The 17,111-nt window shown below is 46.7% G+C and overlaps 1 protein-coding gene across 1 annotated transcript in view; it reads right to left on the bottom strand.

The window, feature by feature from the left end:
- LOC139281351 (anoctamin-4-like) overlaps nucleotides 1-17,111 on the bottom strand; it is a 297,350-nt gene that overhangs the window by 32,292 nt on the left and 247,947 nt on the right. Inside the window, exons 14-18 of the mRNA XM_070901506.1 lie at nucleotides 15,595-15,729; nucleotides 10,692-10,788; nucleotides 8,369-8,429; nucleotides 4,997-5,079; nucleotides 2,903-3,043 (exon numbers count right to left, since the gene is read on the bottom strand). Of these exons, the coding sequence (XP_070757607.1) occupies nucleotides 2,903-3,043; nucleotides 4,997-5,079; nucleotides 8,369-8,429; nucleotides 10,692-10,788; nucleotides 15,595-15,729 (517 nt within the window). The remainder of the gene's footprint in view (nucleotides 1-2,902; nucleotides 3,044-4,996; nucleotides 5,080-8,368; nucleotides 8,430-10,691; nucleotides 10,789-15,594; nucleotides 15,730-17,111) is intronic.

Here is a 17,111-nt window from a genome sequence, read left to right as displayed (position 1 = left end):
GGACTGGTTAATGGCCAAACCTGTGAGCATATATTACACCAGCGATACACACATCCCGAGAAATGAAGGAAATAATGTATTTCGGATCGTTGGGGAATGTTTTTGGCTGCATTTACACAGCAGCACTCAAGTGGAGTGGGTTTTGCGTAAAGCTTCAAACATTAGTTAAATCCAGGAATTAGAGACTCTCTTGCTGTGGAAGCTCAGTCGTTGAGTATGTTCAAGGCTGAGATTGATAGATTTTTGGACTCGTGGGGAAATCTAGGGATATGGAGCTCAGGCGGGAAAGTTGAGCAGAGGTCGATGATCAGCCAGGATCTGATTGAATGGCGGAGCAGGCTCGAGGGGCCGAATGGCCTACTCCTGCTCCTAATTCTCATGCTACTAGCTTCATCATTTATTATAATACTTTTCAAATGTGAACTCGTGTTATTAAAATGTCGTAAGTTCGAGTCTTAATCAAAACAAGCACAAGATATTCACAACATTGGTCTGGTCTTTGCTGGTGTGTAAATGTTGCACCGGAAAGGACACGGAATCATCTAATCAAAAGGGAACAACAGAAACTGCCCCATGGTAGAAATCGGAATTGCACAGGTCGGTCGGTCAGCGTGTGTAAAGAGATGTGGGTTAAATTTGCATGTTAACTATATCTGAAATGTTTACCAGTCTTTCCAGGGGTTGGAAAGAGCTGCTGTGTCTATCGGAATACGGGAACGGCGAGAGATAAAAGATCCAGGTCCATCTAGCTCGCCTTCTCCCACATGATAAAACGAGAATGGGGTTGTTGATCAATCACAGCGATCGAGCTCCATCAATGAGTCAACCACAGACCCAGACAGGAGGTGAGGAAAACCCACAGTGGGGGAGAGCTTTAGGAACCACAGGTCCCCCCTGTTCCCCCCCGAACTCGCTGCACTCACCACATGGCATGCCTCCCATTACTCGGGGACTCATTACCAGCATTTCCTGCTCTTGTATCTCCTGGTTGTTTTTCTGATGGTACATTACTGATAAACTGACACTCTGTTCCGAGCCATTCCTATGCTTCTTTGGCTATCCTCTGACAACAGATGAATTATTTTCTGTTCGCTTGGATTAGGACTGAATATTCTTACAAACTACAGCCAAGATAGATATTAAACACTTTCATCTTGTGGTGTCATTCAAAATTCACAACTCACTGCCCAAGAGTTATAAATTAATAATCCAGATTTTGCCCAAGAGTTATAAATTAATAATCCAGATTGGTTAATAAATTCAGTCACAGCTCCAAGAATCAGGGAATGTGTTGGGAATGGAAATGCTGCCCCCACTGGTCGAATTAAGCTAACCCGGATAATGGGTGGGTCCAGTACATTCACCTCTTCACATCACCCTAACCCAGGCTTCTCCAGATCAACGTTGGCCACACACGGCACAAGGAGTGATCATCCAAATGGGTAAGGCTATACATAAAAATTAGGAACAGGAGTAGGCCATCTAGCCCCTCGAGCCTGCTCCGCCATTCAATATCATGGCTGATCTGGCCGTGGACTCAGCTCCACTTACCCGCCTGCTCCCCGTAACCCTGACTTCCCTTATTGGTTAAAAATCTATTTATTTGTGACTGGAATACATTCAATGAGCTAGCCTCAACTGCTTCCTGGGGCAGAGAATTCCACAGATTCACAACCCTCTGGGAGAAGAAGTTCCTTCTCAACTCGGTTTTAAATTTGCTCCCCCGTATTTTGAGGCTGTGCCCCCTAGTTCTAGTCTCCCCAACCAGTGGAAACAACCTCTCCGCCTCTATCTTGTCTATCCCTTTCATTATTTTAATGTTTCTATAAGATCATCCCTCATCCTTCTGAACTCCAACGAGTAAAGACCCAGTCTACTCAATCTATCATCATAAGGTAACCCCCTCATCTCCGGAATCAGCCTAGTGAATCGTCTCTGTACACCCTCCAAAGCCAGTATATCCTTCCTTAAGTAAGGTGACCAAAACTGCATGCAGTACTCCAGGTGCGGCCTTACCAATACCCTGTACAGTTGCAGCAGGACCTCCCTGCTTTTGTACTCCATCCCTCTCGCAATGAAGGCCAACATTCCATTCGCCTTCCTGATTACCTGCAAACTAACTTTTTGGGATTCATGCACAAGGACCCCCAGGTCCCTCTGCACCTCAGCATGTTGCAATTTCTCCCCATTCAAATAATATTCCCTTTTACTGTTTTTTTTCCCCCAAGGTGCATGACCTCACATTTTCCGACATTGTATTCCATCTGCCAAACCTTAGCCCAATCGCTTAACCTATCCAAATCTCTTTGCAGCCTCTGTGTCCTCTACACAACTCGCTTTCCCACTAATCTTTGTGTCATCTGCAAATTTTGTTACACTACACTCTGTCCCCTCTTCCAGGTCATTCATGTATATTGTAAACAGTTGTGGTCCCAGCACTGATCCCTGTGGCACACCACTAACCACTGATTGGGATTTTCTTCATTAGAAAAGAGAAGACCAGATAGAGGTCTTTAACATTCTGAATGGGTTGGACAGGGTAGCTGTGGAGAGAATATTCCCACTTGAGAGAATCCAAAACGAGGGCCATAAATACAAGATAGTGACCCATAAATCCAATAGGGAAATACAGAGAAAGGTCTTTACCCAGAGAGTGGTTCGACTGTGGAACTCGCTGCCACAGGGAGAGGTTGAGGCGAATAGTGTAGATACTTTTAAAAAGAAACTTGGTGAGTACATTAGAGAAAGGGGGATAGAAAGATAGGCTGAGAGACTGAGATGAGGCAGATGGAATGGGAGGTGACTCGTGTGGAATATACACACCAGCACAGACTGGCTGGGCTGAATGGCCTGTTTCTGTGCTGTATATTCCCTGCAATTCAATTCAATGCAATTGACTAACCATGAAGAATATTCCAGAAGCTGATACGATGATTCTGCTGCACTTGTCGGTGAAAGCTTGATAAGGCTCTGGTTTCCCAGATATGGGATTCATGCGTTCCTTCTTGGAATATTTTGCCTCGAACTGGGGGCGAATTTCTTCCTGCAGGAGAAATTTAAAAAAAAGATTCCAGTTTCCTTGCTCCCAATGTTTGAGTTTCTGCAATAGGTTAGAAGCTCATACCCAATTCCTGGTCCGTGCTGTCAGCTGCTCCGCGATTGGTCTTTGCGGCTCTAAACTAAGAAAAACAATCACCACAACTCCTGCTCATCCAATCGACACCCAACAAGGCCAGCTTACAACTGCGACGCCATCCACAGTTAAATAGCCTGCAGCCACACGCACGATCTAATCACAGTGTCAGCTGTGGCTCAGTGGGCTGCACTCTCGCCACTCCAGTCAGGTGGTCATGGGTTCAAGTCTCACTTCCGAGAATTGAGCGTATAATCCAGGCTGACACTCCCAGTGCAGTACTGAGGGAGCGCCGCACTGCCGGAGGTGCTGCCTTTCAGATGAGATGTTAAATCAAAGCCCCATTTGCCTTCTCAGGATGTAAAAGATCCTCCGGCACTATTTCGAAGAAAACCAGGGGAGTTATACTCTGTGTCCTGGGCAATATATGTATCCCCCAACCAACAGTCAACTTCCGACAGTGCGGCGCTCCCTCAGTACCGCCCCTCCGACAGTGCGGCGCTCCCTCAGTACCACCCCTCCGACAGTGCGGCACTCCCTCAGTACCACCCCTCCGACAGTGCGGCTCTCCCTCAGTACTGCCCCTCCGACAGTGCGGCACTCCCTCAGTACCGCCCCTCCGACAGTGCGGCACTCCCTCAGTACCGCCCCTCCGACAGTGCGGCACTCCCTCAGTACCGCCCCTCCGACAGTGCCTCTGTGCTAGGCTTAGGCCTCTGGATTGGGGCTTCTTGAACCCAGCACCTTTTGACGCAGAGGAAAGGAAAAGCAACCCACTGCGCCATGGCTTAGAACCAAATAAAAAATGTGAACAGTTGTGAATTTTCTCCCAAACCCGCCTTAACTGGTGATTCATTGATTGTTAATGAATGCGGGATTGGAGCCAATCAGAAGGTTTAACCCTGAGGCTGCTTTAAACGCCTGATGAACATTTGTTGTAGATGTGGAAAGACACAACATATTTAATTATATAGATTACAGGCAATTCTCGATTAACCGGGTCCCTCAGGGATTGGGCTACTCCGGGTAAACGATTTTTCTGTTGGGGCGAGTTTACATTTATAAGTTAAAACTTTAATGAATCAATACAATCAGCTACAAACAGTAATAAAAGATGGACATTACCAGCATGCATGTACAGGTTCTGTGCCTGGAACCCGTGCTGGCCCTGCCCCCGTACCCATCGTCAGCGACTGCAGCAGTGCACACACACACGCACGCACACGCACACACGCACACGCACACACAGCAAGGGCAGAGGAGGGTGATTTTTATGGTGAATGAGAGCGAGCGAGAGAGCGAGAGTGAGAGCGAGAGTGAGGAGAAAAAGAGAGAGAAAGAAAGAAAGAAAGAAAGAAAGAAAGAAAGAAAGAAAGAAAGAAAGAAAGAAAGAAAGAAAGAAAGAAAGAAAGAAAGAAAGAAAGAAAGAAAGAAAGAAAGAAAGAAAGAAAGAAAGAAAGAAAGAAAGAAAGAAAGAAAGAAAGAAAGAAAGAAAGAAAGAAAGAAAGAAAGAAAGAAAGAAAGAAAGAAAGAAAGAAAGAGAGAAAGAAAGAAAGAAAGAAAGAGAGAGAGAGAGAGAGAGAGAGAGAGAAAGAAAGAGAGAGAGAGAGAGAGAGAAAGAGCAAATACAAATGAGAACAGTGTTTGGAAGGTGATTTTTCAAAATGATTTGGAGCTGTCTTTTTCACTTGCTAGAATCAGAATTTTAAATCCTGTTGCAACGGTTTCCCGTTGGATCCGTGTACGGATAATCGAGAGTTGCCTGTATTTCCATTTCTAATTTATACAAAGGACCAACTTTATAAATAATTCATTGCCCTCAAAGGTCAGCAGACCAGAAAGCGAGATTAACCCATCACTCACCTCCTCCTCTTCCCAGTCGATCAAATCCCAGTCATAAGCGATTACTGCCCGTCTCCGCTTCCAGAACTCCAGGAACACAGTGGCTGAGGGGAGAAACAGAAGTGAGACGAGGTTACACCTGAAGCCCGAGAGGCGGGGAAAAAGCCGCTGTTCAGTAAATTCCCATCGAAAAGGGAATGGAAGTGGGTCTCGTGTTGGTTAATAAATCAAAACCAACCTCGCTAAAACAGTAGCTTGCGCACAATTATAGATCACCATCGTTTGCCGTCTGTAGTGAGCACATTCTTGTCGTGGTTAGGGAAGAGATGCATTTAAGGGGAAGTGAAATAAACACATCAGGGGTATACCGACAGGGCAGGAGGAGGCTCGTGTGGAGCACAAACACCGGCACATAGAAACATCGACATAGAAAATAGGTGCAGGAGTAGGCCATTCAGCCCTTCGAGCCTGCACCGCCATTCAGTGAATTCATGGCTGAACATGCAACTTCAGTACCCCATTCCTGCTTTCTCACCATACCCCTTGATCCCCCTAGTAAGGACTACATCCAACTCCTTTTTGAATATATTTAGTGAATTGGCCTCAACAACTTTCTGTGGTAGAGAATTCCACAGGTTCACCACTCTCTGGGTAAAGAAGTTTCTCCTCATCTTGATCCTAAATGGCTTACCCCTTATCCTTAGACTGTGACCCCTGGTTCTGGACTTCCCCAACATGAGGAACATTCTTCCTGCATCTATCCTGTCTAAACCCATCAGAATTTTAAACGTTTCTATGAGATCCCCTCTCATTCTTTTGAACTCCAGTGAATACAAGCCCAGTTGATCCAGTCTTTCTTGATATGTCAGCCCCGCCATCCCGGGAATCAGTCTGGTGAACCTTCACTGCACTCGTTCAATAGCAAGAACGTCCTTTCTCAAGTTAGAAGACCAAAACTGTACACAATACTCCAGGTGCGGCCTCACCAAGGCCCTGTACAACTGTATTAACACCTCCCTGCCCCTGTACTCAAATCCCCTTGTTATGAAGGCCAACATGCCATTTGCTTTCTTAACCGCCTGCTGTACCTGCATGCCAACCTTCAATGACTGATGTACCATGACACCCAGGTCTCATTGCACCTTCCCTTTTCCTAATCTGTCACCATTCAGATAATAGTCTGTCTCTCTGTTTTTACCACCAAAGTGGATAACCTCAGATTTATCCACATTATACTTCATCTGCCATGCATTTGCCCACTCACCTAACCTATCCAAGTCGCTCTGCAGCCTCACAGCATCCTCCTCGCAGCTCACACTGCCACCCAACTTAGTGTCATCCGCAAATTTGGAGATACTACATTTAATCCCCTCGTCTAAATCATTAATGTACAATGTAAACAGCTGGGGCCCCAGCACAGAACCTTGCGGTACCCCACTAGTCACTGCCTGCCATTCTGAAAAGTACCCATTTACTCCTACTCTTTGCTTCCTGTCTGCTAACCAGTTCTCAATCCACATCAGCACACTACCCTCAATCCCATGTGCTCTAACTTTGCACATTAATCTCTTGTGTGGGACCTTGTCGAAAGCCTTCTGAAAGTCCAAATACACCACATCAACTGGTTCTCCCTTGTCCACTCTACTGGAAACATCCTCAAAAAATTCCAGAAGATTTGTCAAGCATGATTTCCCTTTCACAAATCCATGCTGACTTGGACCCATCATGTCACCTCTTTCCAAATGCGCTGCTATGGCATCCTTAATAATTTTACCCACTACCGATGTCAGACTGACCAGTCTATAATTCCCTGTTTTCTCTCTCCCTCCTTTTTTAAAAAGTGGGGTTACATTGGCTACCCTCCACTCCATAGGAACTGATCCAAAGTCTATGGAATGTTGGAAAATGACTGTCAATGCATCCGCTATTTCCAAGGCCTCCTCCTTAAGTACTCTTGGATGCAGTCCATCAGGCCCTGGGGATTTATCGGCCTTCAATCCCATCAATTTCCCCAACACAATTTCCCGACTAATAAGGATTTCCCTCCATTCCTCCTTCTTACTAGACTCTCTGACCCCTTTTATATCCGGAAGGTTGTTTGTGACCTCCTTAGTGAATACTGAACCAAAGTACTTGTTCAATTGGTCTGCCATTTCTTTGTTCCCAGTTATGACTTCCCCTGATTCTGACTGCAGAGCACCTACGTTTGTCTTTACTAACCTTTTTCTCCTTACATATCTATAGAAACTTTTGCAGTCCGTCTTAATGTTACCTGCAAGCTTCCTCTCGTACTCTATTTTCCCTGCCCTAATCAAACCCTTTGTCCTCCTCTGCTGAGTTCTAAATTTCTCCCAGTCCCCGGGTTCACTGCTATTTCTGGCCAATTTGTATGCCACTTCCTTGGCTTTAATACTATCCCTGATTTCCCTTGATAGCCACGGTTGAGCCACTTTCCCTTTTTTATTTTTATGCCAGACAGGGATGTACAATTATTGTAGTTCATCCATGCGGTCTCTAAATGTCTACCATTGCCCATCCACTGTCAACCCCTTAAGTATCATTCGCCAATCTATCCTAGCCAATTCACGCCTCATACCTTCAAAGTTACCCTTCTTTAAGTTCTGGACCATGGTCTCAATTAACTTTCATTCTCCATCCTAATGTAGAATTCCACCATATTATGGTCACTCTTTCCCAAGGGGCCTCGCACAACGAGATTGCTAATTAATCCTCTCTCATTACACAACACCTAGTCTAAGATGGCCTCCCCCCCAGTTGGTTCCTCAACATATTGGTCTAGAAAACCATCCCTTATGCACTCCAGGAAATCCTCCTCTCGGGTCGAACGGTCCGTTTCCGTGCTGTACTTTCTATGTATTTATTCCCGACTTCGAGCACGTGTCCTGTCTACTGGATCAGGAATATAGAATGTCCACTCAGCAAAATACCCAGAGCCCAAACATTGAGGAGGTCGAGCCAGTCAAAAGATTATGGGATAATCTTGCAAGATTATGCTGTTAGGGCTGAGCTTGGCTCGGGGTGGGGGCCAGGGGTGTTGGACTAGAACCACTGCCCCATGCTCAGTACTAGTGAGGGCGCTCGGTGAGGCCTCACGAAGTGGCCCGTTAACTCCATGCCCTGTCGGAGGTGTAGACTGCAGAGGATGGCACCGGCCTTGTTGCTGGAACTCGATGTGGTTTGTGATATTTAATTTTATCAAAATAATGTGTTGCTTCCCACATCTATCCCTTGATAATACGCATTCATGCTGATGGGAGGGGTATGAAAGTTACAGCGGGCGCGAGTCGGCCAGTCGATGGAAGATCGCAGTGCTGATTCACCACCGCTGGTCTTACGCGGCCGATAATTTCCTCCGTACCAACGGAAACTCACCCCACACGGCCATGAAAACGGCAAAGAATACCGTGGCTCCGTTGTCGAAGAGGTGAGTCACCTGCAAATAGAAAACATGAATCTTCTTCATTGGTGGAAAAATAAGTGGAAATGAACTGAACTCTGGCGCCGAACTTTCCAACGCCCCGTGGACAACCCATAATACTTCACCGGCAACGTTGCCTATTGCCTGCCTGTCCAAGGTCAGCAAAGAAATTCCAGAAATATCTTCTACCCTTCTCCCGCTCTTCACTCCCCCCCAAACATCACTTTTAGAGAGAAGCGCTGATTCCAGGCAGGTTTTTAAAACAGAATGTTTTGAATGGGGAGGGGTGTCCTCTACTCCTGGCTCCCTGAATGTGTGCACACCATCATCGGGTCCCTTCAGGTACACCGCTCAGGGAACTCACCATGGGCGTGTATTCATTTGAAAAGATTATTCACCTCAAGATTTCTTCAGCCCCGTAAAGCTTTCCGTGGTTTCTCCAAAGTGCCGCCTTATATTCTGACCTCACATGCATCAAGTATCTCCACGTGCACAGGTACAGAAAGCAAATCGGAAAGGCCAACGGAACAAGCGGCTGGAATACAAAGTGAGGCAGTGATGCTTCAGCTGTTCAGTCGTGTCAGAGCCCAAATTTGAGGGGCGATCCAACTGAAGTGTTTAAAATGATAAAAGGGATTCGATGGGGGCAAACACAGAAACTATTTCCTCTGGTGGCAGGAGTCCAGAACTAAGGGGACATCATAAAATTAGAGCCAGGTCATTCAGGGGTGATGTCAGGAAGCACCTCTTCACACAAAGGGTGGTGGGAATCTGGAACCCCCCCCCCCCACCCCCGCCACCCCCCAAAAGGACTGTGGTTGCTGGGGGACAATTTGAGCTTTCACAACCGAGATGGATAGATTGCTGCTGGGTATCGAGGGATTTGGAGGAAAGGCGGATGGACGGAGTGGAGGTACAGATCAGCCGTCGTCTGACTGAATGGCGCAGCAGGCTCAATGGGCCAAATGGCCTTCTCTATTTTCTCCAAATGGAAAATGTTTGCCAATCGACCTGCTCTGAAGATCAACCCTCTTCAACTGGCCTTGATCAAGCACCCTTGAAGACTCGTCACCGTTTTTCGGAGAGCATCAGATTGATTTTTACAGATCCAGTTGCTGATTCTAATGTGCTCAACAAGCAGAAACATTTATGGCCGCTTACGATGACCGTCATGTGTACTCTGCTGTCTCGCAGGACGCGTTCCCCAGTGGCTCACTTCCAGTGATTGTCCAGAGAGAGGTGTGGAACCATAAACAAAAGAATCCTCATTAGTGACAACAGCTGAAACACTGCGGATGCTGGCAATCTGAAATATAAACAGAAAATGCTGGGAACATTCAGCAACATCTGCGGAGAGAGAAACAGGGTTAAGATTTCAGGTCAAGGACCTTTCGTCAGAACAGTGTCACTTCAGACGAAAGGTCACCAACCCGAAACGTTAACTGTTTCTCGCTCCACAGATGCTGCCAGACCCGCTGAGTTTCTCCAGCATTTTCAGTTTCTATTTTATATTATATCAGCCCTCAATCTGTTGGGTACAGTCAGGGACCCTGCTCCATAAATATTTCACTGCGAGCTTTTGGTGGAGCGAAAGCACTCCACAGACTTTGATCAGCACTGTAACATTATTAAAAATTAGAGTACGAGCCAGAATTCCCCTTCGAAATCTCACTCTCCCCCTTCCCCCCCACCCTCCTCCTCCTCCTCCTCCTCCTCCTCCTCCTCCTCCATAAAGCTGTTGAGACTGGAGATCAATTGAAAATGTTGAAACTGAGATGGAAGATACTTATTAGACAAGGGTAATAAGAGTTACGGAATCAAGGCGGGTAAATGGAGTTAGGTCACCGAGCAGCTGTGATCTCATTGAATGGCAGAACAGTCTCGAGGGGCTGAATGGCTTACTCTTGCTGCTAAGTTTCCGCAATATTTTAAATTCAATAGCAGGTCAAATCAATCATCGGCATTTGAAAAACAAAAAAACGTGAAGAATCCAAAGATTTCACAAACTGAAACTAGCTTAACGTCAATCACTTGGCAGCGGACCAAATTCCAATGCAATGGGTGGTGGTACATTTAACTTCCGACATAAACTGGGTGATATTGGGATTGTCCGATTATACGCCATGCCTGTATTCAGCACAGAGTCGGGCGGTTTGTATAACGTGTAGCTTATCTGTATTGCCAGTTTTATGCCTCGTGGCAAGTTGTGAATGAACCCCAGTACTCATTAACATCAATTAGTGTCACGACGTAACTGGGTTGGATAGAATAACGTACCTTGGCATATACACAGCTGTAGGATAACTGCATGAACCGGCAGTGCTGGTCACACAGAGGACACATCATTATTTCTGTTGCTTGGCAGATTTCTTTACTGGAACAAGAAAGCAGAGACATGAAATCACATCGCAGGCGTTGAGTTAAGATATGAAGGACCAGAGATGAGGGACTTCAGTTACGTGGATAGAACACAAGAACATGAGAAATAGCAAGAGGAGCCGGCCATTTGGCCCCTCGAGCCTGCTCCACCACTCAAGATCATGGACTCAGCTCCACTTTCCTGCCCTCTTCCCATAATCCTGCACTCCCTTATCACTCAAAAGTCTGTCTATTTTCACCTTAAATTTATTCAATAACCAAGCCTCCACAGCTCTCTGTAACAGAGAATTCCAGAGATTTACAACCCTCAGAAGAAATTTCTCCTCATCTCAGTTCTAAATGGGCAACTCCTTATTCTGAAACTATGCCCCCTAGTTCTAGATTCCCTCACGAGTGGAAACACCCTCTCTGTATCTACCTTGTTGAGCCTCCTCAGTATCTTGTATGTTTCAATAAGATCACCTCTCATTCTTCTAAACTCCAATGAGTATAGGCCCAACCTTTCGACTCAGAAATCAACCTAGTGAACATTCTCTGAACTGCCTCCAATGCAAGTATATCCTTCCTTAAATACAGAGTCCAAAACTGTACGCAGTACTCCAGGTATGGTCTCACCAATACCCTGTACAGTTGTAGCAGGACTTCCCTGCTTTTGTACTCCATCCGCTTTGCAATAAATGCCAACATTCCATTTGCCTTCCTGATTACTTGCTATACCTGCATACTAACTTTTTGTGTTTCATGCACAAGGACCCCCAGGTCCCTCTGTACTGCACAACTTTGCAATCTCTTTACTTAAATAATAATTTGCTTTGATATTTTTCCTGCCAAAGTGGATAATCTCATATTTTCTCACATTATACTCCATCTGCCAAATTTTTGCCCACTCACTTAGCCTGTCTATATCCCTTTGCAGATTTTGTGTCCTCACACATTGCTCTCCCACCCATCTTTGTATCATCTGCAAATGTGGCTCCATTACACTCGGTCCCTTCATCCAAGTCATTAATATAGATTGTAAATAGTTGAGGCCCCAGCACCGATCCCTGTGACACCCCACTAGTTCCTGTTTGCCAAACCAGAAAATGACCCATTTATCCAGACATAGTTTTCTGTTAGTTAGTCAATCCTCTATCCATGCTAATACATTACCTCCAACCCAGTGAGCTCTCATCTTGTGCAGTAACCTTTTATGTGGCACCTTATCGAATGCCTTCTGGAAAACAAATACACCACATCCACTGGTTCCCCCTTATCCACCCTGCTCGTTACATCCTCAAAGAACTCCGGCAAATTTGTCAAACGTTTCTCTTTCATAAAACCATGCTGACTCTGCTTGATTAATGTTTTTCCAAATGTCCCGCTACTGCTTCCTTAATAATGGACTCCAGCATTTTTCCAACTACAGATGTTAGGCTAACTGGTCTATCGTTTCCTGCTTTCTGTCTCACACCTTTTTTAAAAAAAATAGGGGCATTACATTTGCGGTTTTCCAATCCGCTGACTCCCCAGAATCCAGGAAATTTTGGTAGATTGCAACCAATGTATCCACTATCTCTGCTGCCACTTGTTTTAAGACCCTTGGATGCAAGCCATCAGGTCCAGGGGACTTGTCCACCTTTAGTCCCATTATTTTACAGAGTACTTTTTCTTTAGTGATAGTGATTGTTTTAAGTTCCCCTCTCCCTATAGCCCCTTGGTAATTTATTTTGGGGATCTTTTTAGTATCTTCTACTGTGAAGACCGATACAAAATATTTTGTTCAACATCTCTGCCATTTCCCTGTTCTCCATTATTAATTCCCCAGTCTCATCCTTTAAGGGACCAATGTTTACTTTAGCTACTCTCTTCCTTTTTAATATACCTGTAGAAGCTTGTACAGTTTTTATATTTCTTGCTAGTTTACTCTCATAATCCATCTTCTCTCTCATTTATTTTTTAGTTGTCCTTTGCTGGTTTTTAAAAATTTCCCAATCCTGTGGCCTCCCACTAATCTTGGCAACATGGTATCAAATTTAAAAAACAATCCTTTACTTCCTTAGTCAGCTACAGATGGTTCACCCTTCTCAAAGGCTTTCCTTCTCACTGGGATATATTTTTGTTGAGTTTTGAAATATCTGCTTAAATGTCTGTCACTGCTTATCAACCATCTTACTCTTTAATCTATTTTCCCAGTCCATGTTAGCCAACTCTGCCTTCATACCTTTGTAATCTCCTTTATTTAAGCTTAGGACCCCGGTGGTTTGGAGAACCAACTTTCTCATCCTCCATCTGAATTTGAAATTAAAGCATGCTATGATCACCCTTTCCTACTATGAGATCATTTATTATCATTTATTAATAGACTGGAGAAGCTGGGGTTGTTCTCCTTAGAGCAGAGAAGGTTAAGAAGGGGAATTAATTGAGGTGTTAAAAATGATGAGGGGTTTTTGATAGAGTAACGAAGGAGAAACTGTTTCCATTGGCAGGAGGGTCGGTAACCAGAGGACACAGATTTAAGGTAATTGGGAAAAGAACCAGAGGGGGAGTTGAGGAGACATTTTCCACACGAGTTGTGATCTGGAACATGCTGCCTGAAAGGGCGGTGGAAGCAGATTCAATAGTAACTTTCAAAAGGAATTTGGATAAATACTTGAGGGGGAATATTTTTGCAGGGCTTTGGGGAAAAAGCAGGGGGGAGTGGGACTGATTCAGAGAGCCAGCACAGCCACAATGGGCCGAAATGGCCTCCTTCGGTCCTGTAAGATTCTATAATTTCATGGAATAAATATTAAACCAATAAAAAAAAACATTTTTTTCTGGGGGAGGGCAGATAAATAGAAATAAATAAAGTGTGTCCTTAGTAATAAATGTTGAAATCTATAAAAATGTGGAAATACTTTCTTGGTGTTGATAATTTATGCTTTATTTACAATGCAGTGTCCACATTAGAAGCTTGTATTATATTTGCCTGTAGCCTACGTATAAATATTCAGCCGATTCAGAATAATGCAGCCTTTAAAATATATATATATTTTTTAAGAAATACAGGAGACATGTTCTGGTGATGTGAATTAAATGATCTTTGGAAAGAAATGAGGCGGTATTGCAAAGATAGGGAGCAGGACCAGGGGGAGAGAGTGGGCTGTCAGCTTCTTGTGCAGTTTAGACTTGTGAATCAAAGATGGTTGGTCATGAAACATATCAGAACTCATTGCACATTGCCCCGGCATGTCACCGGGTGATTAGAAAACGCAATTTCATGCTTATTCACCTGCTTTTAGTGCCAATTATGCAGAGATTAAAAACATTTCTCAACCTCAGGATGTCCCAAAGCACTTTGTAGCAAATGAAGCACGTTTGGAATGCAGTCACTGTTGTAATGTGGGAAATGCGGCAACCAATTTGTGCACAGCAAGCTCCCACAAACAATTTGATAATGACCAGATAATCTGTTTTTAGTGATGTTGGTTGAGGGGTAAATATTGGCCCCAGGACACTGTGGAGAACTCCCCTGCTCTTAGAAATAGTGCCCTGGGATCTTTCACGTTCACCTGAGGGGGCAGACAAGGCCTCAGTTTAACATCTCATCTGAAAGACGGCACCTTCAACAGTGCGGCACTCCCTCAGCACTGCCCCTCCGACAGTGTGGGTGCTCCCTCAGTACTGCCCCTCCGACAGTGCGGCGCTCCCTCAGCACTGCCCCTCCGACAGTGTGGCACTCCCTCAGCACTGCCCCTCCGACAGTGCGGCGCTCCCTCAGCACTGCCCCTCCGACAGTGCGGCGCTCCCTCAGCACTGCCCCTCCGACAGTGCGGCGCTCCCTCAGCACTGCCCCTCCGACAGTGCGGCGCTCCCTCAGCACTGCGCTCCCTCAGCACTGCCCCTCCGACAGTGCGGCGCTCCCTCAGCACTGCCCCTCCGACAGTGCGGCACTCCCTCAGCACTGCCCCTCCGACAGTGCGGCGCTCCCTCAGCACTGCCCCTCCGACAGTGCGGCCCTCCGACAGTGCGGCGCTCCCTCAGCACTGCCCCTCCGACAGTGCGGCGCTCCCTCAGCACTGCCCCTCCGACAGTGCGGCGCTCCCTCAGCACTGCCCCTCCGACAGTGCGGCGCTCCCTCAGCACTGCCCCTCCGACAGTGCGGCGCTCCCTCAGCACTGCCCCTCCGACAGTGCGGCGCTCCCTCAGCACTGCCCCTCCGACAGTGCGGCGCTCCCTCAGCACTGCCCCTCCGACAGTGCGGCGCTCCCTCAGCACTGCCCCTCCGACAGTGCGGCGCTCCCTCAGCACTGCCCCTCCGACAGTGCGGCGCTCCCTCAGCACTGCCCCTCCGACAGTGCGGCGCTCCCTCAGCACTGCCCCTCCGACAGTGCGGCGCTCCCTCAGCACTGCCCCTCCGACAGTGCGGCGCTCCCTCAGTGCGGCACTCCCTCAGTACTGCCCCTCCGACAGTGCCGTGCTCCCTCAGCACTGCCCCTCCGACAGTGCGGCGCTCCCTCAGTACTGCCCCTCCGACAGTGTGGGCGCTCCCTCAGTACTGCACTAGGAGAGTCAGTCTGGATTATGTGCTCAAGTCATTGGAGTGGGTCTTCATCCCACGACTCAGGCGAGTGCAACCCACAGTTATGGCGGACAAGGATTGTCTGGCTTCAATGCAAATTTTCAATGTCTACATCGTGTGACTTTTTTTAAAAAAAAACAACAACAAGCTCATGTCCAAGTTCAATCTGTTTTAAAGTAACAAGTAAACACAACTTAATCCCAATGAAGACTGAAGAAAATAACATCTAAAATCCCCAGACCCAATACCCATCCTTACCTTACTTGGCAGTAATCAAGAGTGAAGACTCCATACAGAAACACGAGTAAGCCAACGATGGCAGCTGGGAAGAGCATTCCAGTGTACCATCCTAGCCAGGCGAAGTACAAACCGATCTTCTCGCCAAAATAGCGCCTGCAAACATCAAAGAGAACAGGCTGCTGGTGAAACAGGGAAGACGAGAAGCTACCGATCGGCATAAATAGCGGTACAGAGCGGTGTCCCTCCACCTCGAGGTAAAACGCACCAGTACAATGTGGACCACTTTCCATACCTCGGGAGCCTCTGATCAACAAGAACAGACAGTGATGATGAGATTCAACACCGCCTCCAGTGCGCCAGTGCAGCCTTCGGCCGGCTGAGGAAAAGAGTGTTTGAAGACCAGGCCCTCAAATCTGCCACCAAGCTCATGGGTTACAGGGCAGTAGTAATAACCACCCTCCTGTATGGCTCAGACGTGGACCATGTACAGTAGAGACCTCAAATCACTGGAGAAATAGCACCAACGCTGCCCCCGCAAGATCCTACAAATCCCCTGGGAGGACGGATGCACCAACATTAGCGTTGTCGACCAGGCCAACATCCCCAGCACTGAAGCACTGACCACACTTGATCAGCTCCACTGGGCAGGCCATATAGTCCGCATGCCAGACACGAGACTCCCAAAGAAGCCCTCTACTTGGAATTCCTTCACAGCAAACGAGCGAAAGGTGGGCAGCGGAAACGTTACAAGGACACCCTCAAAGCCTCCCTGATAAAGTGCAACATCCCCACTGACACCTGGGAGTCCCTGGCCAGAGACCTAAGTGGAGGAAGTGCATTCGGGAGGGCACTGAGCACCTCGAGTCTCGTCGCCGAGAGCATGCAGAAATCAAGCGCAGGCAGCGGAAGGAGCGTGCGGCAAACCAGTCCCACCCTCCCTTTCCTTCAACCACTGTCTGTCCCACCTGTGACAGAGACTGTGGCTCTTGTATTGGACTGTTCAGCCACCTAAGGACTCATTTTTAGAATGGAAGCAAGTCTTCCTCGATTCCGAGGGACTGCCTATGATGATGATGATGATGATGATGACCATTAAATACACAAACATTGGGTGTGCATCCAACGATGGCAAATTTACTTGCAGCAAGGTAAGCGAAACACGGCTCCCTCCGGCCGTGGTCTACCATTCCTTGGATTAGAGAATGAACCTAAACACAGGCTGGCGAGACTCGAGTGGTTGGGAGCAGAAGAAAGTTTCCCACCACACAGCGAAGGGAACTTAACAAAATGTCGGCGGTTTGGGGTTCAGCTAAAGCTCAGGATGCTGCAGGCAAGTAACGTGGCGGAAAGATTTGAAACTGCCTTGAAATGCTCGGCTATCCATGGATCACCACCTGTAATTATTTTGTCCACATGTGCAAATAAATTCTATTTTTAAAAAAAAACAAAAATGCTGCACCCGATCAGTCCACTGTATTATACTACTAGTAAAATGTCTCACTGCGTTAGCAGCCAGTCTGAATCTGCTCAAAGCA

Source organism: Pristiophorus japonicus, chromosome 15 (assembly GCF_044704955.1).
Source record: "Pristiophorus japonicus isolate sPriJap1 chromosome 15, sPriJap1.hap1, whole genome shotgun sequence".
NCBI lineage: Eukaryota > Metazoa > Chordata > Chondrichthyes > Pristiophoridae > Pristiophorus > Pristiophorus japonicus.
Note: the sequence above shows the minus strand (reverse complement) of the source record. Positions and strands in the feature narration are given on the sequence as shown.